At 42.9% G+C, this 24,452-nt stretch overlaps 1 protein-coding gene and 1 non-coding gene across 2 annotated transcripts; one reads left to right on the top strand and one right to left on the bottom strand.

Annotated features, from left to right (window-relative positions):
- Positions 1–1,222: 1,222 nt before the first annotated feature.
- LOC134483170 (disks large homolog 5-like) lies at positions 1,223–6,654 on the top strand. Its single transcript, XM_063278437.1, has 6 exons — positions 1,223–2,134; positions 3,162–3,321; positions 4,487–4,630; positions 5,265–5,431; positions 6,154–6,259; positions 6,382–6,654. Exons 1-5 carry the CDS (start codon positions 2,008–2,010, stop codon positions 6,216–6,218), a joined length of 663 nt encoding a protein of 220 aa, XP_063134507.1. The 5' UTR covers positions 1,223–2,007; the 3' UTR covers positions 6,219–6,259; positions 6,382–6,654.
- A 12,423-nt stretch (positions 6,655–19,077) lies between these two features.
- On the bottom strand, positions 19,078–19,184 carry LOC134483709 (U6 spliceosomal RNA). Its single transcript, XR_010060593.1, has one exon. It is a non-coding gene; the product is annotated as a U6 spliceosomal RNA (small nuclear RNA).
- Positions 19,185–24,452: the final 5,268 nt, after the last annotated feature.

Genomic DNA, 24,452 nt, shown 5'->3' with positions numbered 1-24,452 from the left:
TCAATGCATTCTCCCCATGCAGGTTCACATGGACTGAACTCAGAAAGCTGGGGTTAGGAGAAAGATATCTGGTTAAATAGTCCACCAGGTTCACATTGTGTCAATGTGATTTAATCTAAGGACAAAGAAGTGGAGTTTCTCTGATGGCTTTCTTCTAAACCCTTGAAAGGATCCCTGGGGTTTGACCTCAGTACTTCATACTTCTTGCTGGGTCAGCAACACTCAGGGAAGCTTGAGATTGCCATAGGCACAGTATTAGGCTAGATATACTGAGTAGATGATACTAAGTTGTTCAGATGGTCATACCCATTTGCATGGGTTCTTAATGTGCACCTAAGGAAAGAGAGATTAATGTCCTGAGAATAAGAAGATCATTTCCAGTTCTTTTCTATCATTCCAGACTGAAAGACTGGTAGGGAGAGAATGGTAAATAATCAAGAATTCACAGATGATGCTTTGAATGAAGGGTGGGTTTCTATGCTGGTTTTAGAGAGGGTCTCAAGTATCACATGTTGCCCTCTACATGGCTGGCCAGGTTCACTTTGAGCTCAGATGAACCTCCTTCCACTTTCCAATAAATAGGCTTACAAGAGTAGCCTTCAAGGACTGTGAGGACAGCATTAGCCTTTGACAGTTGAGGTGTGTAACCCACAACTATAGTTTTAGCCACCTTTTTCCATGTCTACCAGCTATTTCAGATTGTTGCTGTTCTATGCCTGACAATCAAGGACACAGAAAAATACCCTGATAGAGAGCAAGGACATGGTGATCACATCCTTTCCTCTTCTGTATGTTCTGTTGAGGTTTGTTAAAATTCCAATATTGCAAAAAGCTTTATATAGGGCCCATCACATCAAGGGTCACTATGCACTGTTCTATCTAAAATGGCCTAATCAGAACTGACTAACATATAACACTTCCTGCAGTCCTCATATGAGAAGCTTGAGCTTTTTGCTTTGACTTTTTCTTTCCTCTTTCTTTCTTATTTTTTCTATAGAAGTTGAGAGAAAGATAGTTAGGGCCATGAATTTGCACCCAAAATTTGAACTATGGATGTGATCAATCAGTGTTAATGTATGAATTCTATACAGTATTCATTTTTTAATATGATAGATGCTTTTGTGTTTGGTAGGGTGGCCATTTCCCAGTGTACAGGTGCTGGGACATTGCTCTATCCACTTAATGATGTTTATACCTTCATTTTAGACGTTTATGTGCACCCCCTATATCTCTTGACTATTTTATTTTTCTGACAGAAGCTCATGGTATATCTTACTCAGGCCTGTGAGCAGTGCTCCTTTGGCGACATTGGTGCAGAGAGGAGAACCCCACCACCAGCATGAGGTTCCCTTCACTGGTGGCTCCAATATTGCACTTTCCTCTGCCAACTGGTCTCCACACTTTGCCTAGCACCTTAAAGACGTCAACTCTTTCTCCTAAGGAATTTCTTGGCAATTGTCGATTGCTAAGCACATGACTTCATGAGTGTTCCCCTAATACACACGCATGTTGTAAACTACCATGCAGACTATTGATGTGATTTAAAGCACCTGTACATAATGAGACAAGAGAACTTTTGACTGCATATTCAAACTGGTGTGAAATCTCAGGAAGTGGTAATGGCTAACATTGGTGAATGAGGACAATGTGAGTTAGGATGAGACATTTTTTGGGCAAGATTTGAAAGGAAACATGCATTTAGATGCATAGGAATTACTAAGGTTTTTTCTAATCAAGCCTTGAGGAAAATTTGGCTTTGAAAGCAGGAGATGCTCAGTGGCTCTGCCCCAGGAAAGTCTCCTGGAAAGGGCACCTCTGCTTATGCTCAGTACAGGGAGAACATTAGCAGGGGGGCAAAGTCTGCTCCCCATGACATCTGCTGTCCCTTCTTGGACATTCTATTGTCTCCTAGAGAGTTCTGGCATCCTCTGTGATGTCACCAGTGTTGTAGTGACAACCAGTGCCCTAGTTTCTCTCAGTCTGAGTCTGGCAGTTACAAGCTAAGACATGTTTTCCCGTCTTCGCAAGCGTTTTGGGAGGGGGAACGTCGATTGTGGAGAGACTAGAGTGAAGGAGTCTAGCCTTTCCTCTCAAAGTAATGATGGACAAAGACAGCACTTCTGGGGAATGTTCAGTAAGTTCTGGGCAGTATATTTTGAGCTTCCTGTCAGGGGGGCTGCAGGCTTAAGCTGACCTTTCTAGCAATGGGCCACAACAACTGGAGCATCTGAAAAGGAATTGAATTTCCATGAATATCACAATTCCTTAAAGTCAAGGATTTCAGAACTTTAGATTCACCATCCCCACTGGGAGGCTATGGTAAGGCCAATGCTATTATACTGTGAACTTCTGGTCTTTACGTTTCAGTTCATTTGTCCTGTTACATTGATATAATAACCTCATCAGGAGTCATGGAGGGTCCACCTTTTCTGAGTTTAGACAGGGCAGCAATGTGTTTCACTATCATTGCTTCTTTAAATACAGTGGACACCTGACAGTAGGAACAGGGAGAGAATTGTGCTCCAGGCAACAACCTTATGTTCTTAGACCTTCTCTGATTTATTCTAACTGGCAGGGTCGTCATTAGCTTTATATATTAGAGGTTGTGTGTTACAAACATGTTTCTACAATACAAAAGCTATTTGGAACGTGTAGACCAAGATGCAGCCTGAAACCTATTGGCACTTCTGGGGTTTTGGTGTTTCAAATAGGGGAACAGATAAGTCTGTTGACCATGTCCTCCTTGGAAATGCATTTTAAATCTAAAGTTGTTTGCCTAGAGTACCAGGGTAGGACATCTGAGTGTCTCCAATCATTCAAATGTTGTAGATGGTGAATTTATTATCTGAGTTCTGAAACCACAGGGGTGAGGAAACCAAGCTGTACCCTGTTCAGCTGATAATAATCCTGGAGAAGCCATCTCCGTCGTCCATGTAAGCACGTGATATCCGGCATAGGGAATACCTGGCTGCTTACATCTCTTGGTCTCTATAGAGTAGTGGGAGAACTGAGATCCACTGAGGAGGCCTCTTAAGCATAGACCAATCGCCTAGCAGTGACACTGGGTTCCAGGCTTGTTCTCCTGTTTAGGCCTAACTGTGGTCTATGTACACTCTATGCATTCTCCCCATGCAGGTTCACTTGTGTTCTTCTACCTACAGACACTGGGAGAGAAACATTATCCCCTGGAACTGCCCTAAGCGAGAAGCAGGCCAAGAAGGAAAAGGAGAGGCTGATTAAAGAGCTGCAGCTCATTACCGAGGAGAGAAATGACCTGAGAGATCGCCTGAGGTTTCTGACAGAGAGATCCAAGAACAACAGGTATGGATCCCTCCAAGTGCTTTGTTACATTCCTGGGTCTGCAAGGTCACCTTCATCTTCTCCTATTAAGGTTTTGGGTTCTAGAAAGCTGTGCCTCCCTATCCACCCTGTGCTAAACCTCACCTCCCATATAGAGGAGATTCAGAACCTGACCCTGAGGAGCGAGATGGAAAATGGACTCATCTGCTTCCATTTATTGAAAAGCAGAACTTGTGGTCTGAATGAAGAATTCAGGAATAAAGTCAGGGAGACCCCAGTGTGCATTTGCAAAGCCCTTGACAGCTGGTGGCTTTGCAAGATTGTACTTGCAGTGAGTTTATGGTGAGTCTCTGTACTGCTAGGCAGGGCACTGAGTGCTGGAAGATCCAGGCAGCAGCCTGAGGGGCCTGGTCCCAAACTGTTCATCTCAATGCTTGAGTAGAAGGTCTCAGGCTCAGGCCTGTTTGATATTGTCTGTGTGTCTTGCCCTCTGAGACAGCAATGGTGCATGCATTTCTCCTGGTTCTCACAGTGCTCTCTGTTTCCATATTTCTCTTTCTCTTTCTCTTACTCTGTTTACATTGCTCTTTTTTGTGGATATGTCTCAGTCTGTGAGTCTGTGTGTGCATACATCCAAATGCATACAGACAACTTTTGTATGTTTATATTTCCCTCCACACTTGGAATCTAGGGGTCTACGTCTTGGCCTGAGTATTTACCTGTAACACTTTCATGGTCATGTGAATGCTTTGTTCTGGGAGCCCCACTGTCAACAACACAGTTCTTTGCCTATGTGGACACGTTTGTCTGTTTATTTTTATTCTTTGTGCAGATTATAATTTTGTGTTGATATACGGTCTGTTATCAAAACAGGAGAAAAGAAATCACAGGTTTCTGGCTGTGTTGGGGTGGGGGAGCATGGAGAGGTGTGGCCTAGGCTCTTGATAGCTTAACTGGCTTGACTGCAGATTTCCTCTTGATTGAACAAGGGAGCCAGGGAACCCTCCCTCTGGATGCCAAGCTTCTGGTGTCCTGGACGCAGAAAAACACGTTTCTGAAGCTGAAGAAGACCCCAATATGTAGAATTCAGAAGGTGTCCTTCCAGGACTGGGGTAGTACAGGACCCACCCCGAGTTCATATATTCCTAAATGCTGATGTTCATAGTATTCTATCATTTGGGGCCAGGCCACACTTCAGGCCAAATCCATATTATGAAGACCTGGAGAGAATGGAGGAGGTGGTCATGTCAATTCTGCACAACTTAGAGATGGAGAACACTGAGATCCATGAGAACAGCCATAAGCTGAAGAAGGAGATTACCTTCTCTAGGTAAGTCCTGGTCAGAAAGGCTATCACCTGTGGAATGGCCATTTCTGACTTTCTTTGTTCTGGATTGGACGGTCTTCAGCTCTGGTTCTATCTCTTGTGCTGTTTACACATCAGTGTGCCAGGGTCATTAGGACTCAGTTTTCAGTTCCACAAAAGACTGTTACTCATCCCAGGATTGTCTACGCATCTTCAGAAGGCTCCAGATAGAACAGTAGTGATTGAAGTCAGCAGAAGGTTATTAGGCTGACCTGGACCTATGGTGTCATACCAGGTTTTACAAAACTTAGTGCGTGGACCACATGGTTAGCATGACCTTCTCTTGGTTCTACTGACCTGCTTTGAGGGTGTTTGCCAACTACTAATTGATGTTGCCCCCATGCATTGGGCTTTCATGGATAGTTGTAGATCCATGTTCTTTTTGAGAGATGCCGACACTAATTGGTGCTCGGCCCAAACAAACAATTTATTCTTCCTGGAATTTACTCTTTGTGGTTTGTGCAGCAGCCTTATATGTATCGAGATGTATTTTATTAACTCTTCAGGGGTATCTGGGACCTGGTAGACTTATTGGGATTTGGGAGTAGGAATGGGAGAAAGGGGCAGCATGATCTTATTATGCAGACTGTATTTCCAGAAACCTGCTCAGCCAGCTCCTGATGGAGAACACATGTAGGAAGAAGTTGGTCCCACTGAAGCAGGAGAGCAAGGAGGGACATCTTCAGTGTGCACTGAACCAGAAATATTTGGTTGCCTTCAACAAGAAAGATAAAGACCAGCAACGTCCAGATCCAGCATCATCAGGTAGGGACGAGCAGCTGAGTTAGCTTAACAATATCTGATAAAATTTGCCAATTTGATACATCTTTGCTCTCTCCTACCACCTTTCTAATTTACACTCCCAACCAGCCAACCACCTCATGTAATGGAATTGTTCATTGCTCTGCCTATGCACAAGTATTCTGGGAAGCCAACCACTTTTCAGAAACTTAATTATTTTGCAAGTATATTTTGCTGCTCTTTTTGAATCTGCAGTATAGAAATGGTGACAGATGAATAACATACCTCATTATTGCATATCCATGTGATTGATTGGATCCTATGCAGAGATTTGAACAACTTCGTGGTCCTTTGACAAATGACACTCTGTGGTCATGTGACTTCTTGTGTAGGAAGCACCTTTCTGGGATAAGAACCAAGTGCAAATGTCAAATTAGTACTTGTCATTGGCTTTAACCTTGGTGACATATGGACATCTCCTTTCTTCCTGCAACCCAATGAGGTCTCTTCCCATTGCCCTGTTCTTGGTTTGCACTGGTATAAGTCTGGGTCCCAGATTGGCAGCCCACATTACTGTGAGGCTTGCCGGGGATTTTGCCCTACCTGCAGAGTTAGCAACAATGATATCAGTTAAAAGGTCCATGTCGACTGTCCAATAGAACTGAGGTGGTAGAAGGCAGCATTCTGACAGCTGGCTTGCATTTCCCCAGCAAATCAGTATCTGAAAAACTGCCTTCCTCTCCCAGGTCTCAGAAAGTGCAAGAGAGCTGGAATTGGACACACCCCAGTAAGAGAGCTTCCTGAAGAATGAGTTGCTTTCTCAGGAGTCCCTGATGACAAACATCCTGAATGGTAACAACATTTTTTGGATGAGTATTCTTCCTCAGAGTTAATTTGTCATTTCTTAGAGACCCTCAATTTATATAACACTAAGCCAGCCTGACTGATTGAGGTCTACTCACTTTCTTTTTCAGAAAACAGCACTTGAGAGACAACTTGGGGGACTGCCTTTTATTATGTGTGCTAGAGGAGAAACAGCAATACATCTATGCTTCTAAATGTTCGTTAAGAATATGCTCTTTAGAAATATTTTTGTTTTGATTTTCATTGAAGTTTTCTTTTTGTTGTTTCATATTTATATGTTCTTGTTACTATTTTTCACTTTGAAATATTTTTAAATATTTTTATTCATTTTAATCCTGTTTTGTTGTCAAAATGTATTTGTTATCAATAAAAATTGAATTCTATCTCTTGACTCTTAAGACCATCATTCTTACTCAAGGGTTCTGTCCCCTCCTGTGGACTTAGAACTGACAGCTAGAGATGGATCTCTGCCTGTTCCATGGAGCCTGGGCTAATTAGTGAATTCAAAGTCACCAAGGGGTACCCAGTGTCACAGTGTCTTTTGTGAGGAGAATGTGGCTTTTTCTCGGCACACACTTTATGATGTAATCACTGACATTCTTTACCCAATTGTTAGGGTCCATGTGGTTCTTCTGAGAGAGCAGCAGGTGCTCTACCCTGTGAGTCATCACCCCTGTCCTGCAGGTGGCTTTTGTTATTCCACATGAGGTGCTGTATTAGGTGGACAGGATCACCTACAATTAAATAGAGAGATCTCAGGAGATGTGTATTCACAGGGAACTTACTGAGCTGTGCGTGTTCAACGTGTTAGGTTGCCAGGCATCCCTACAGGGCTCTGGTGTCCCCACTGCTCATTGTGGGTCAGGATCATCCTCCAGCATCACTTAGTGTCCATATTAGAGCAGATCTTTCACCTGTTGTCAATGATGACCATATGTGTCATACACATCTGATAAAATACAGAATAGAAAGTAGCTTCCTGTAAGCCAGCTTGGCATAATGAGTTCTTTTGGTAGCAAGAAAAGTATCTTAGTCTAAGCAGTTTAGGGAGGAACCTCAAGAGCATCCATAGTGAATGTAGCCTACAGCTGTGAACACAGGTTTCTGTTGGAGAGCAGGCCTGTGCAGGCCCAGAACCTAGGTGGGACAGTTCAAGCTACCCTTTTTCCATGGCCAATCTGGGATCGTATTGAGAATGTATTTTTTCCAGGTGACTCATTTCCAATTTATGGAATGGAACTAACGTACTGAGATTGGAGGTGACTCAGAGAGTTAAAGTACAGAAGGAATAATCCAGAATGTCCACAAAAGCTTGGTGTCACACCAGGGCTTTTAAAAGCTCAGCAGCTAATGAAGCAATGTAGTATTTGGTTATTCTCATGCTTAGGTCTAGTCATTCATTATAAGCTGACCATGACACAAAAAGTGTCATCTGTGTCAAAACTAGTTGTAACTAGATCCACCCCACACTGTCACATCACTACCGTATTTGAGGTTCTCCGTTACTATCTAAGAACCTGGAAGAGGCCTGGGTCTTGCTACACAAACTCATAATTTATGTGTTCATGACACTGTGTGCTTTGTTTTGTTAATGCTACCATTGGCATACAACACCTTGGATACTTTGTACTGACATCTGTCACATGAGACAATAGTTCATGTCATCCTAACCTGAATAAACTGTCCTTAGAGTACAGTGTGGTATGGGGGGCCTTCTTTTCCTGTGAGATAGGAAAACATTTCCAGTCTTCAGTCAAGTCTGTCAGCCATTGTCCAGTGCCTGTCTTGAGATGTCCACCTTTTCAGGTGAGAGTCTTCATCCAGGCTGCTCTGTAATCTTGTAGAAGATTAATTGTGTTCCAGCCCTAGGATTTAATTCAGTGTCCCTGTACTTACCAGACATGCTCAAAGCCATAGGTTCTACCCTAACCGTGTGTTTTTTAGAGAAAAAAATAAAGAACCACATTGCACTTGAAGTTTCTCCTCCAACATAAGGAGAGCCTGCATAGGGCCTTTAAGTAACTCTAAGCCCCAGTTCCCCACAACTCCCTCTATTGATTCCATTATTGATGTGTTTCATAGCAGCTCACTTTATTTTTGGTGTGGAAAGAATGTGCACCATGTCAGTAAAGGCTCTGTGTGTGTGTGTGTGTGTGTGTGTGTGTGTGTGTGTGTGTGTGTGTGTGTGTGTAGTCCCTAGTGAAAACTGTCCAGGTGCAGGCAGACTCATGTTACTACTGTCCCATGGCACCTTGCAGGCATTGAAATGGTGGGCTACTTTAATACAGCCTAAACCGGGCTGTGCATGGTTTGCAGTGAGATTGTGATGTCATCCCCACTAGAGAGAGCAACATAAGCTTCATTTATTACATGCTACTTTTACCAAGGTGAGGCAAAGCCTCATCTTATAGAGTGTCTGGTAGGATTTGACAGCAGGAAATTAATTCAAGGCTCAAATCAAATCAATCGATTACAAACAAAGAGAAAAATACAAAGAGTCAAGGGAACCACAAGATGTGTGTTGGTTTTTTTGTTTGTTTGTTTGCTTGCTTTTTTTGTTTCTTTTTTTTTTTTTTTTGAGAAGATCCACCAGAGAGACAACCCCTTCCTCGAACAAACTGCATACAAAGAGACAATACCTAAATTGACAAAATTAGAAATGAAAAGGGGATATAACAATAGACAATGAACAAATTCAACAATCCTCCCTGTTTTGAGTGCCCTGGGGAAGTTGGGAAGCCACTTTTCCCTGTCCTGTGTGACTTTCCCTGCATAGTGAGCTCTCCTGCAGGAGATACTTTCACATGCTTCTTTAAAAGCACCTGTTCCTCAGATCTAGATCAGCTGTGAAAACAGGCCTCTTCAAGTCAGGGTGAGAGCTACCCCTCCCAGCTCAGAGCTGCAACACCATAGGATCCTCCAGCCCCAGTGCTGGATGGGTCCCATGGAGAAGTCAGAGCAAAGTGCCCCTTCTGAGAAGTGACTTAGAACAGAAGGTTCAGAAGTGACAGTCAACCCCCAAGTGCTTCTTCCAGGAGAAAGCAACCAGCTCTTCTTATGAAACAGTGTAGGCTCCCACATGACCCAGGTCTGTGACTGGGAAAGATTTTCTGGAGCTTAGTTGCCCAGTCACAATGGGGCTACATTCTGGATCCATGCTCATTCCTACAACAAAAGGTCCTCCCCCTCCCTCCCAGGCCTTCAGTTGAACCGAGGTCCTTCCAGGACCAACAGACTTGAGAGAACAGAGTGCATCCCAGGGGAGAGAAGAGGCCCGAATGATTTTAAATTGGAGAAAAACCCCATATCCACCATCTAACAACGTTAGGGTTTGTGCGTGAGTTGACTTCAGAATCTCAAGGTCAGATTTTCTGATAACAGCTGCTGGTGAAGCTGAAGTCTACTGTGGGTGGGATTGTCCCAGGCAGGGAGGGGATCTGACTCTGCAGGCCTGGCCAGCTTCTTCATTCTCCTGAAACTAAGTGTTGGTCAGCTGTAAATCTGAAGTGAGAGTTGGTTTTTGTCAACAAAAAGGATGACATTTCAAGTCTCACACATTATGTGAGACACACATTTACCCACAGGGGATTTGAACTTACTTCTATAGAAGTAACTGGGAGCCAACAGAGGGAAAGCATTCTTGCCTTTAGCATTCTGTCTGTATCAGAGACGACAGGGACTGGCTTCCTGGACAGACACGGCCAAGCAGACACACATTTTAATGAGGGAAAACTGAGGTAAGAAATGTCCTGGGGACAGTGATTTCAGATTGTGCCTTCAGCCAGGAATCTCTGTTGCCATTAAGGCAAGCGGCCTTGGGCCTGCTAACTTGTCACTACTTCAGGGTGTCTCTGCTCTCACACCTGCATCAGGTCCTCCTCAGATGAAGGCTTCTCAAAAAAAAAAGTATATAAAGCAATGTTTCTCAACCTGTGGGGAGCTACCACTCACAAAGATTTATATCAGATACCTTGCACATTATAACTTAGAAGAGTAGCAATATTAGTTATGAAGTAGCAATGGAATAATTTTGTGCTGGGGGTCACCACAGCATGAAGAGCTGCATTAAAGGGTTACATCATTAGGTGGGATTTGAACCACTGCCATAGAAACTGACAGATGGGAACAGACTCCTCAGATAAGTAGAGAACCACAGTAAGGGATACTGTGTCCCACCCTAGGACCCAGAGGCAGAATCTATCCCAGGAGTCTGTGGGTCACCTTGTCTTAAATTCTCCCAGGGTCAAGAATAGCATTGATCATCCCAGCAGAGTCAGCTTGCACAGCCCACATCAGGCCCATGGCTTCCCTTTACAGAGAAGGATGTGGGTCTGAGTGACAGACAGTGAGACTGAGGGGACCCTGACACTCATTTGCTTTGAGCTGTGGTTTCTTCACCTGTAAAATGGACGTGTTTCTGCTGAATTGGGTTGTTGTGGAGATTAACAGAACATACAACCTGCTCAGTGTCTGCCTGGCATGGACACAGGTTAAATGGAAGCTGTCGATGGTGATGCATTTAAAAGTAGAATATCTAGCCCAGTAGTGTTAGATGCCGGGCCCCATACAGGGGTTGTAAGTATTTTGTGATGCTAAGACCACTTCAAGTTAAAACCAAAGGCTCTTGTTTTAAATTTAAAAAAAATCAAGTATAAAGTGCCAATATGAAATAATCATAATCAGAAATGAGCTAATTCCTGTGAAATCATTTAGCTTTACATTTTCTGCTTCTATTTTCAAGGCATCTAGAGTAGCACTGTACGAGATCCTAAAGCCTTCTATTATGGTGCTACCCATTCATTCCTCTCTCCTTGAGGAATTCTCAGGTGACTTAAGAAAACCTGATTTCCCTTCAGATTGTCCCCAGCTGCTGTGATCTCTCTGTCCATGGCCCTTGCCAAAAGCTGCAGAGCCAATGTGTTGTTTTACAACACAAAATTCCAGACATCTTACCAATGAAGTCTAAGGAGTCAGATGCTGAATTCAAGTAAAGCGCCATACTGTCCTTCCTAATTCACTGTTCCCCCAGAAGAAGAGCGTTGTTGCTCTCTCTGCACACTTTCTTAAAAATCCTTCAACTCAAAGACTTTCCATTGCCCTAGTTATCTTCATTTCCTATCAAGTTGTGCCTTGATCTGCTCTAGACCTAAGTGCCCTTTAGCTTTGCAGTAAAGGTGTGAGGTAGGTGAGCTGAACAGTAATGAAGTCCATGTTCACAGTAAACAAAGAGCTCTTGCATTAAATGTCTGTGCCCTGTCGATGCTATATCACACAATAGTTTTTCATTAAATAATACATTAAGGGAGATCACAGTGTGATCAAATATTTTGTATCATAACTTAGTAATGTTCTCTCTATTACATAAGTCAAGTACTGTCCTGTGTATTCTGGTCTTTTTCTGTCATGTCTGTGTGCATCACGATGGGAATCCCAAGGGACATCAATCCTGGGCTTTTGAAACTGTTGCATACAGTCAACCGGGGACCAAAACTACCCAGGAGACTACTGATACTTGACACACATAAAGTCACCTCCCTATTTTCATATACTTTATGGCAAGAAGTCACCATTGCTGACCATGTCTCATTATCGAACGTGCTTCTAAATGGAAGATTTGGGGTCAAGGAGGTCACCAAAAGCACAAAACACCCATCTCAGATAAACATGTATGCTTTATTGAATCCAAACATCCATGGATTTCAGGACACAATTAAAAGCCCAACATAAGGATAAGAGACATAGAAGAGAATTGAGATTTCCAGTTCATAGGTCCAGTAAACATCTTCAACAAATCATAGCAGAAAACTTCCATAAGGTAAAGAAATAAAAGGCCGTAAAGGTACAGCAAGCCTACAGAACACAAAATTAATTTAACCAGAAAAATTTCCTCCATTCACATAATAATTAAAACACTAAATGCACAGATAAAAGAAAGAATATTATACGGGGTAAGGTATAAATATCCAGTAAGAAATGAATTCAGACCTTTCTGAATTACACCAGATTGCTCAACGGAGACTCAAAAAGCCAAAAATCCTGGACAGATGTAATGCAGACCCAGGTTCTACCCAGCATAAATCGCAATCACCATGAATGGAGAAACCAAGATATTTTATGACTAATCCAAATTTAAACAATATTTTTTCTCTAAGAAAGCATAACCGAGGATAATAGGAGGAAAACTCCAAGACAATGAGCTAAACTATACCCAAGAAAAAAAACAAGAAATTCATCACAATAATTTCAAAAAAAAAAGAAGAGAAGCACACAAACATAATTTCACCTACAACCAGAAAAAGAAGAGACAGCAGCAACCATTGGTCTTTAATATCTAACCAGACCCTTTGTCACGAATTCCCAAGCTCCTAGGGACAAAATTGCCAGCCAAAGTATATGCAAGGATGGGTCTATGGTTCTAGGTAACTGTGTAGAAGACTTATCTGGCATCAATGTGGTGGTAAGCTATGCTGAGGCCTGTTCCCCCACCAAAAGGAGATCCTAGAGGTGTGAGGTGGGAATGGATATGTGTGGGTGGGGGAGCACTGTCATATAGGCAAAGCTGAGCAGAAATGGGATGTAAGATTTGATGAGGGGTGTCTGGAAAGCAGGACAACATTGGAAATATAAATAAATAAAATAACCAATTAATAAAAAAATAGCCGAAAATAAAGTAGAAAGTGAAAAGGTAAAAGAAAACTGACACCAAAACAAAACTAAAGAAATCCCTGCAGTGTATTGGCCTAATGCTGCTTGTATTTTAATGCTAATTTGTAGAACTCAGGACTGGTTAACCCCCAAAAGCTGACCCTGCTCCCAGTTAACTGTGATTATGAAGAAGCCAACAGCCAACAGCTGCCCAGCAGAGAGATGGGGGAGGTGATCTTTGAGGGCTTTGCTAGAGAGGATCATGAGGAGGGAAGAAGGAAGAAGAAGCTGCCAGAGAATAAAGGAAGAACGTGTGTGATGGAGAGGAGAGGAAGAGGACAGCAGCCATGGATAAGGGAGAGGAGAACCTGGTCCTGAGGGCTGTCCAAGGGGAACAAAGAGCAGCCAAGATGCTACACAGTCAGTAAGAGTTGAGCGTTATTGTTTGGAAAGTAGATCTGATACCATGGAGGGCAGGCACCTGCCCAGCTACTGTGCTGACGAATGCACACTAAAAATAAATTTAACACAATATGTATAACCAGTAAGACAGCTCTATAGAGGATCCTAAAAGGAATACTTTAGTTTGAAGGGAAGCATAAAATACTAGAGGTCACAGGAAATAATTTAACAAAACTATGACAGTCAATCAAAAGAGGCCAATAAAAACCACAAAAATTAACAAAATGACAAAATTTAATACATGTCACTAAACTCAATTCCCCAGTAAACAGACATACATTTAGCCAGAAACAGGATCACCATCATGAGAGATGTAGAGGATACACTAGGGAAACAGACCTAAGACACAGGTCCCTATAGCAATTCTATGCAGTTTCTCTATCTAGCTGACAGAATAGATTTCAAACCAATCCTGTCCACAACATGTAAGGACATTCACTTCATACTTTGCAATTATCAAAAGATACCACAACTCTAAATAAATACATATTAAACACAAGCTTCCTAATTTTAAAAGTACATACTATCAGATAGATATGAAACTACAGATTAGCTATAACAGTGGTTGTAATTGGTTTTAATAGTCCATTCTGACCACTTGACAGATCACATGCAAATAAACAAAAGAGGATGAGCAGAATTCAGTGACATCATCAGTCAAATGGACCTAACAAACTACATAGAACTATACATATATTTTCTATCAGCCTGTGCTTCTGTCTCCAAAATTGACTACGGGTTAGGACACAGAACAACCCTCAGCAAAGATAAGAAGGTTGAAGTAGTGTCGTGCATTCTATCTGAGCACAAAGGAATAAAACTGATATCACACAATTGAAAGTACAGTCAGTGCACACACTCATGGAAAGTCAGCAACACAAACAACACACTACTGAAAGGGCCAAGGGAGAAATCCAGAAGGAAAAATTAAAATTCCTAGAAACGAGTGACAATAAAAACACAAGCACCACAAATCTCTGTGATACAACATAGTTTTAGGATTTATGTTGCAATCAGCAAAGCCACGGGAGTGGACCCATCTAATCCCTTTGTCATTCATCAGAAGTAGCAAATTTGGAGTGCGCTCTTTTTGGTTTATGCCGTGAATTTACTCACCACATTCCCAATTTCCCATTGCAATGATAACATTTACTTTTGGCATTACACATTGGATGTGTATAATTTGCCTTTTGATTTTGTAGGGGGAATAATTAAGGGACTGCCTGGAGTATCATAAAGCACTGTGGATAAACTGTACAGAGACCGAAAGACTACAGGAGTCTTGGAAGCTGAGCTAATGTATTTTTTTATTATGATATGTTTAAGAACCTATGGGGAATTGGGAGTGGAATATGGTGATCTGAATGATAATGGCCCCCATAAACTCATATATAGGAATGATTATTCCTGGTTTGTGGAAATGTTCGGTAAGAATTATAAGATATAGATTTGTTGGAGGAATGTTATGGGATTGGGCTTTGAGGTTTCCAAATTCAATACCATTTATAGTTAACAGTCACTTTCTGTGTCCAACTTGCAGATAAGATGTAAGATCTCAGCCAGTTCTTTAGAAACATGGTGTCCTACCTGCTGCCATGTACCCCAGCATAATAATCAAAGACTCATGATCTTGAAACTGTAAGCCGCAATAAACTTTCTTCTATAAGTCCCTTGCTCATGGTGTCTCTTTGCAACATAGAAAAGAAAATAAGAGGCAGACAAGCCTGGGAAACCAGAAGAGACTGCTCCCTGCACACACATCTCGGACGCTAGAGGAAAAAGCCAAAGGCCATCTGGAACCCTGGTGCACTGAAGCTCCCGGAAACGGCGGCACAGGTCTTCCTGGTTGCTGCCGCTGCAGAGAGCCCGTGGGCAGCACCCCACGAGCGAACTTGAGCCTCGGGACCACAGGTAAGACCAACTTTTCTGCTGAAAGAAAGCTGCCTGGTGAACTCAAGACACAGGCCCACAGGAACAGCTGAAGACCTGTAGAGAGGGAAAACTACACTCCCGAAAGCAGAACACTCTGTCCCCAGAACTGACTGAAAGAGAGGAAAACAGGTCTACAGCACTCCTGACACACAGGCTTATAGGACAGTCTAGCCACTGTCAGAAATAGCAGAACAAAAAACAAACAAACAACCAAATTCTATTCTGAGTTGTATATGGATTTAATATTTTCTTTACGTATGATGAATATATACTTCAGGAAAGGACTGCTTCCTTGTTTCTATTAAGATCTAATATGAGGAAAGGATTCTGATTAATATTCCAGAATCGTAGGCCACCAGGTTGGTATGTCATCACTCACTGAAGTGAGGTGAATTTTATAACACCTTTTGGCCACCCACTTTCAATGTCATTATGTGGTATTGCCTTAGGCTCTTTTCTACATTCCCCTGCCTTTGGCTGAGTATATGTTTGAGGTCTCTCTGTGACTGTGCAAAGAAGTAAGAGCTAGGGCTGGCCAACAAAATAAGAAAGTACTTGTTCATCCAAAACAAAAACAAAAAACAAACAAACAACCAAAAAAAACTCTAGGGTAAAATATCAGTGCTAGTGCTGAACTGAACTGCCAGAGGTAATTTTTTAAAGTAAATAACACTATCTTGGGGCTGATAATATGAATCAAATATCCTGCAACATAAGTTTGCAATGTTGCCTGCATTTTATAAATCAATCTGACCACCGTTTTGGTTCTTTCCAATCATGTCTGAGTGCATCATCACGGGAACCCCAAAGAAAATCAGAAATGGGTCCTTGAAGCTGATGCACAGGGCCAGTATAGACCTGAATATTACAGAGGACACCTTGATTCTTAACACAAGGGATCATTTCTCCATCCCTCTTGTCACATAATTTATGACAAGATGTCACCTTTCCTAACCTTAGCTTCTTTTCCTAAGTGCTGCTGAAGGGAAGATTTGGTGTCAAGAGGTCTGGACTCAGACCACAGGAACACTGAATTCATTTAAATAGTGTAGTTCATTGAATGCACACACCAATACAGTTCAACCAGAGCAACAGCTCACAACTGTGTACTGGACATTGCTAGGCCCAGCTCATTGCAAAATCCACATGGGCTAAAGCACAAGTGCTGGAAATGCTGCTGTCTATGGGCCCTGACTCGGGTCATTTTACACATAATTGTTCCTATTTTCCTTGAATCTAATGGGTCCTATGTGAAGCTCATAGTTGGGGAACTTGTTAAGATTAACAAACCTCGTAACATACAGAATATAACAGGGTATGTGACCAGCACTACACAGTTCAATGTCAGGTTTTTTTGTTTTTTGTTAGTTTGTTTGTTGGGATCCATGATGTGGAGTATCTCTGATGGCTTCCTTCTAATCCCTTGAAAGGATCCCTGGGGATTGGCCTCAGTACATCACACTTCTTGATGGGGCAACAACACTCAAGGAAGCTTGAGATTGTCATAGGCACAGTATTATGCTACATATACAGAGTAGATAATACTACGATGTTCAGATGATGATATCCATTTGTATGCACTCTTAAGGTGAACCTAAGGAAAGAGAGATCAAGGTCCTTAGAATAGAAAGATCAGTCCCAGTTTTTTTTTTCTACCATTCCAAACTGAACGACTGGTAGGGAGAGAATGGTAGATAATCGAGAATTGGTGGATGATGCTTTGAATGCAGGGTGGGTTTCTGTGCTGGTTTTAGACAGGATCTCAAGTATCTGTCTAGGAAATTGTCCATTTCCTGAAGATTTTCAAGTTTTGTTGAATATAGGTTTTTATAGTAAGATCTGATGATTTTTTGAATTTCCTCTGAATCAGTTGTTATGTCTCCCTTTTCATTTCTGATTTTGTTAATTTGGACGCACTCTCTGTGTCCTCTCCTTAGTCTGGCTAAGGGTTTATCTATCTTGTTGATTTTCTCAAAGAACCAACTTTTGGTTCTGTTGATTCTTTCTATGGTCCTTTTTGTTTCTACTTGGTTGATTTCAATTCTGAGTTTGATTATTTCCTGTCTTCTACTCCTCCTGGGTGTATTTGCTTCTTTTTGTTCTAGAGCTTTTAGGTGTGCTGTCAAGCTGCTGACATATGCTCTTTCCTGTTTCTTTCTGCAGGCACTCAGCGCTATGAGTTTTCCTCTTAGCACAGCTTTCATTGTATCCCATAAGTTTGGGTATGTTGTACCTTCATTTTCATTAAATTCTAAAAAGTTTTTAATTTCTTTCTTTATTTCTTCCTTGACCAGGTTATCATTGAGTAGAGCATTGTTCAATTTCCAAGTATATGTGGGCATTCTTCCTTGATTGATATTGAAGACCAGTTTTAGGCCGTGGTGGTCCGATAGCACGCATGGGATTATTTCTATCTTTCTGTACCTGTTGAGGCCCGTTTTTTGACCAATTATATGGTCAGTTTTGGAGAAAGTACCATGAGGAGCTGAGAAGAAGGTATATCCTTTTGCTTTAGGATAGAATGTTCTATAAATATCTGTTAAGTCCATTTGGCTCATGACTTCTCTTAGTCTGTCTACGTCTCTGTTTGATTACTGTTTCCATGATCTGTCCATTGATGAGAATGGGGTGTTGAAATCTCCCACTATTATTGTGTGAGGTGCAATGTGTGTTTTGAGCTTTAGTAAGGTTTGTTTTACATATGCAGGTGCCCTTGTATTTGGGGCATAGATATTTAGGATTGAGAGTTCATCTTGGTGGATTTTTCCTTTGATGAATATGAAGTGTCCTTCCTTATCTTTTTTGATGACTTTTAATTGAAAATTGATTTTTTTTGATATTAGAATGGCTACTCCAGCTTGCTTCTTCTGACCATTTGCTTGGAAAATTGTTTTCCAGCCTTTCACTCTGAGGTAATGTCTGTCTTTGTCTCTGAGGTGTGATTCCTGTAGGCAGCAGAATGCAGGGTCCTCGTTGCGTATCCAGTTTGTTAATCTATGTCTTTTTATTGGGGAGTTGAGGCCATTGATGTTGAGAGATATTAAGGAATAGTGATTATTGCTTCCCGTTATATTCATATTTGGATGTGAGGTTATGTTTGTGTGCTTTCATTCTCTTTGTTTGTTGCCAAGACGATTAGTTTCTTGCTTCTTCTAGGGTATAGCTTGCCTCCTTATGTTGGGCTTTACCATTTATTGTCCTTTGTAGTGCTGGATTTGTAGAAAGATATTGTGTAAATTTGGTTTTGTCATGGAATATCTTGGTTTCTCCATCTATGTTAATTGAGAGTTTTGCAGGATACAGTAACCTGGGCTGGCATTTGTGTTCTCTTAGGGTCTGTATGACATCAGTCCAGGATCTTCTGGCCTTCATAGTTTCTGGCGAGAAGTCTGGTGTGATTCTGATAGGTCTGCCTTTATATGTTACTTGACCTTTTTCCCTTACTGCTTTTAATATTCTTTCTTTATTTTGTGCATTTGGTGTTTTGACTATTATGTGACGGGAGGTGTTTCTTTTCTGGTCCAATCGATTTGGAGTTCTGTAGGCTTCTTGTATCCCTATGGTATCTCTTTTTTTAGGTTAGGGAAGTTTTCTTCTATGATTTTGTTGAAGATATTTACTGGTCCTTTGAGCTGGGAGTATTCACTCTCTTCTATACCTATTATCCTTAGGTTTTATCTTCTCATTGAGTCCTGGATTTCCTGTATGTTTGGACCAGTAGCTTTTTCTGCTTTACATTATCTTTGACAGTTGAGTCAATTATTTCTAAAAATATGGAACGCTTCACGAATTTGCGTGTCATCTTTGCGCAGGGGCCATGCTAATCTTCTCTGTATCGTTCCAATTTTAGTATATGTGCTGCCGAAGCGAGCACCAGGATAGACATGCTTTATCAGCAGGTCTCAGGGTAGAACTGGATATGTGACCCTGTTCTACAGCACTGTCCAGAGTGGTAAATGCAGCTTCTGAAGAGGAATGCAGGCCTGGCCTCTAGACCTCCACCTTCCAGGCCTGTCTGGAGAGCCTGATGCCCTGGCAAAAGAGACTCCTTCTCTCCAGAGGAGCACTGCAGTCAAATGACATCTCAGTGATGAAAACTATCAGTCCCCAAAGGCATGCCACTGAGCAGAGATAGCCTCAGTCATGCACCTCTGCCCATCCCCAGTTCCTCGTGTCAATAACTCAACCCTTTCATGAACTAGATGGCAATACTTGAGGCAGGATGATCAGTAGTTTACTGGCCAATCTGGGCTCTATGAGACGCTCTCCCTGAAATCAGAGCCAGCAGGAAATTCAATATGAAAGCTCTTTGTAGCCAAGCTCAACAACCCGGTTCAGAGCCTGGGACCCCACACGGTAGGATAAAGTGACTCCCATGCTTTTTCCTCTACCTTCAACACTCATGCTTTGGAATGCACACCCCTACAATGAGATCAATACACATGGAATAAAAATTAAACAGATAAATTAATGAAGACAATGCAGACAAGGTTTTAAAGGATCCTGGGAGTCCTCACTCTGCACTTCCCTTTCCTTTGCCTTGGGAACATCACCTGCACCAGAGGTTGAGACTTCCTCCAAGAGAGAGAGGAGAGATGCACTGTTCATTCCGCTGGAGCTGTGCAAAGACCAGAGCCACCTGCCTTTTCCTGATAGTGGGAGCTGGGCCCAAGTGTGGGGTGCTCCTACTAGAGCCACCACAAGAAGAGGACCACCTTCCTCAAACCTTCCTGGAAGTCAGAGCACTGGCTATGGACTTCCCTCAATCCTCAGAGGATCTCTTTCAGTGATGGCTCAGAGCCTCTTAGGACAGAGAGGGACCAGAGCTTCCCCCCAAAGCAAGATCCCGGTCTTATCTGACAGGTATGAGGGCTTAGGGATGGGACAGAGGATGTGACAAGGTTACATGTAGCACAGGGGCTAGGTTAATAAAGAAATCAAAGAGGAAAGAAACCTGGAAAAATTCCTCATCTGTTCTTTTTGCTCTGTTCATAGAGATGAGGTGACAGTGTGGGGTAGAGGACTAGGACACAGCACAGCCTTCTCTGCTCATGGTTAGCTTTCTAGGCTGCCTGGTCACTGTGACCAGCATCTTTTCAACTGTGCCATTCTACTACCAAGGCTGACACAACTGGTGACCAAGTAGCAATAGGACTGTACTGACTTAGCAACATTTGGAATCACACAATGATCATGTGTGACAGATGGGTTTCTTTTTTTAGAAAAGGATTAAAACAAAAACTATTTATTTTCTCCATATGAGTGAGTACACTGTCCCTGTTTTCAGACACAACAGTAGAGGGTAGAAGATGAGATTAGAAATGGTTATGAGACACAATGTGTGGTTGCTGGGGATTGAACTCAGATCCTCTGGAAGAGCAGTCAGTGGTCTTAATCACTGAGCCATCCCTCCAGCCCCAGTATATTGTATTTTCAATATTGTTTGTTTTATTTCTTTTCTCACCTATGTCTGTATGGTGTTTCTGTGAGTACAGGTACTCATGTGCCTGTGTAAAGGTCAGGGACAACCTGAGCACAGGTCCTCACCTTCTACCTCTCGTCCATGGCTGTGTATGCTAGGCTAGCCCTTCCCCCTAATCCTAGAGACTGTCCACTTTAGGCTCCTGTCTCCCTGTGGGAAATGTTGGATGACAGACTCTACTGCATCCAGGTTTATGTGGCTTCTAGGGACCTAAACTGTTGTTGGGCTCGTTCAGATGAAAATAAACACCATTTCACAGCCCTGGCTGGGCCAGGCAGCACGCGGGTCTTTGCTGCTCTTGCAGAAGACTTGAGTTCAGTCTCCAGCACCAGGGTCAGGTGGCTCACAACCACCTGAGACTCCAGGTCCAGGGACTTCCAAGCTCTTCTGGATCAACCTACATGGCAAAAGCAGGGCTGGGAGCTGGAGGCTTCTGGTGTTGGCTTCTCCCTGCAGTAGGGGGCAAATCATGGGCATGTGAGGTAACATGGATCCCTGTAATTCTACAAAGTGCAGAAGCTCCTGATGTCCCTCATGGTGCCCTAGAGTCTGTCCACCACACATGGAGGCTTCAGGAACATGGCCTTTTCCTGACCTGTGTGCACTGTGCATCCTCACTCTCTACCCCCTGCTTTTTGAGGTGGGAAATCTCAGGTGTAGGAGGTGCCTACCATAGGCCTCTTCTCTCAGCATTTCAGCATTTTACCCACTTGACCTTCACCAGGCATCCTTTGCTCTACACAGTTACCTCAGCCTGTGACCCTCGTCCTCCAGACTCTTGTGAAGCAAACACCCATGGGTGTGCAGCTCTCATAGTTAGCCAGGCTAAAGGGGAAGGCAGCAAATCCTTCATGAACTCTACAGCTCCTGAGGCCTAGGAAAATGTCTATACCGGGGCTAAATTCATGCTGCCCTGTAAGACTACATTTTTCCTTTAAACAGAAGGATGTGTGGTGGTGGTGGCACAGGCCTTTGATCCTAACACTTGGGAGGCAGAGGCAGACAGATTTCTGAATTCAAGGCAGCTTCCTCTACAGAGCTAATTCCAGGTCAGCTACACAAAAAACAACACTGTCTCCAAGAGTAAAACAAAAAGAGAAAGAAAGAAAGAAAGAAAGAAAGAAAGAAAGAAAGAAAGAAAGAAGGAAAGAAAGTTAGGAAGGAAGGAAGAAAGAAAGAAGTGAAAAAAGAAAGGAAGGAAGGAAGGAAGGATTCATATTTTGTATACAATGAGATGCCTGCCTGTCTATACCTGAACCACCATGTTAACTATAACTCTTGTCACATCTGTATTAATTCAAATACTGAAGGCCAAATGGTTAAATCTTAATGACTATACAATTGGGGGGTGGTGCTGAACAGATGGTTGGTTTAGTGGCTAAGAGCAGAAGACCAAGGTTCAGTTCCCAGTGTCCACATGGTGGCTCCTATTAACCTGTAATTGCAATTCTAGGGAATCAGTCTGGACTTCACGGGCACCACACATACCACATGGTGCACAAGCATTTATTAGGTGAAACACTCAGGCCCATAAAAATAAGTAAATAAAATATATGGTTAACAGACACTGTGATTCAGGAAGTTCTTAGAGACTTTGGTTATCATTTCTCTCTCCCAGAGACCTGTCTTCCTCATGCTCAGCCTCCCTGGCTTCTAGGACATTTCCTAGCTCTGTGGAGCATGAAGTACTCAACACCATAAGCCAAGCATTGCAAAGCCATCTTTACCTTCACTGCTACACCTTCTCCATGGCTGTGTCTAAAGGGAGAGGCTTGGAATCTCACAGATGCAAGGCCAAACCTGTTGGGCTATGTGAGCCCAGCCACCCAATAGTCAGATCTACTCCTGTCCTTGGCTATGGCATGAGGCTCTTAAGACAAATTAATCTGAAGGATCTCAACAGCTATGCTGTTAGACCTCTCATTGCTCTGCCCGACCTACAAGCTCCTTTCCTGGCTCAAATTCACACCCGAACTCCTCTCCTGCCTCAGCCACCATCAGCTCTTCTACTCCTCTCCACCTGTGCTCTGAATAATCCACACTAAGGTGGACGTTAACCTCTTGTGGACCTCCAGACGTATTCTTGTGATTACTCTTCATTGGCTGTTTTGTATAGGTAGGTGGGTTCTTCTAGTCTCATGCAGAAAACTGCTCACACATTTTGGATCTTACAACACCCTATTGATTGAGAATCCTGACTAATGACTGACTGAGCCTTCCATCCCTGAAGCCACCCTCTGTCTCCCAGTCCAAGATGAGAATCCACACCCTAACCCCAGGGTGTCCAGTTTCATCTCAGAAGCTAGACTCTGCACTGCCCATTACCTTTTGTTTCTCTGCCTCTAATTCTGTTAAATCGTTCCTCTCTTCTTTAAAACAAATTCATTTTGTTGTTTATTTTTTGAGACAGGGTTTCTCTGTTTGGCCCTGGCTATTCTGACAGGCTCTCTGTAGATCAGACTTGTCAGGAAACCAGATATCTGCCTGCCTCGGCCTCTTAAGCACTGGGATTACTGGATTGTGCCAGCATGTTTAATTAAAAATTAATTAGTGGCAGTGCATGTTGGCACATGCCTTTAATTCCGTCCGTTGGGAGGTAGAGGCATTGTGAGTTCCAGGACAGCCAGGGCTATAAATTAACACTTTGTCTCAAAGAAAACAAGCCAAAAATGAAACAAAAATGTTGCAATATGGTCTTCCCTATGTAACTGAGTCTGTTCTTGAACTCTGAATCCTCCCACTTTCACTCAGGTGCTAATCAGCAGGCTTCTGTCTTGACTTTCACTGAGCACTCAGGGCTGCCAGGACTGTTACCTCTCCCAGTGTAACTCCTGACTCTCTCATCAGCATCATCACAAAACTCCTGCTAAGAATTAAGGAAACCTGAATTCTAAGGAACAGTCGGAGCTCCAGTATTTCCAAAGCTCACTCTAATACAGATGGATCCTATGCTGCAGTAAAATGGTCACAGCTGGAGGTCTTAATTCCAGGACTTGGGACAGAGGGGTCGGAGGATCTTGAATTCAAGGTTATTTTTATGTTCCATTGTTGCTCAAAGCGAGTTGGGCTGCTACAAGATACCCTGTCTCAAAACTATACCAAACACACCTAAAATGAGACAGAGGAGTTTGAGTGGGCACAGATGGGAAAGCTCAGCACTTTATGGCTAAGCCACCTGCTGCCAGCACCAAAGTCCATGCACAGCCCCAATTCTGAGCTGTGTCTGGGACCCCACTTAGGAGCATGCACCAAAGTAGCTCAGATCCAGGGCTTTTGGTCTAAGAGGAATTCAGGCAGTCACACTTTGGATGCCAGTTCTCCAGCTCAACTGCCTGTCAGCCCAGGATCTGGTCTTAGTCATGGCTTGGCACCCCTAAATTCCTCCCAGCTGTGCTCTGAACTCACCCTGTGCCCCGTTCTGATGACTCTGCCATTCTCCATGGGAGTAGCCTCAAGAAGTCCCTCACATCTGAAGCACCACTCTGAGTGCACTAAATACTGCAGGGGAGGGGCGTGGCCAGCAGAGCACCCACCCCTTTCAGCTGTAGAACATTTAGCTCTAGAGTGAGCACTGCTGTGCATTGTGGAACTTAAGCAGTATTCCAGCCTTGGCCTGGGAAGAGCCGTTGACACCCACACTTTCTGGCGTGACATTGTCTC

The sequence above is a fragment of the Rattus norvegicus genome, chromosome 19 (genome assembly GCF_036323735.1).
Source record: "Rattus norvegicus strain BN/NHsdMcwi chromosome 19, GRCr8, whole genome shotgun sequence".
In the NCBI taxonomy this organism is placed as follows: domain Eukaryota; kingdom Metazoa; phylum Chordata; class Mammalia; order Rodentia; family Muridae; genus Rattus; species Rattus norvegicus.
This window is presented reverse-complemented; position numbering and strand designations above follow the sequence as displayed.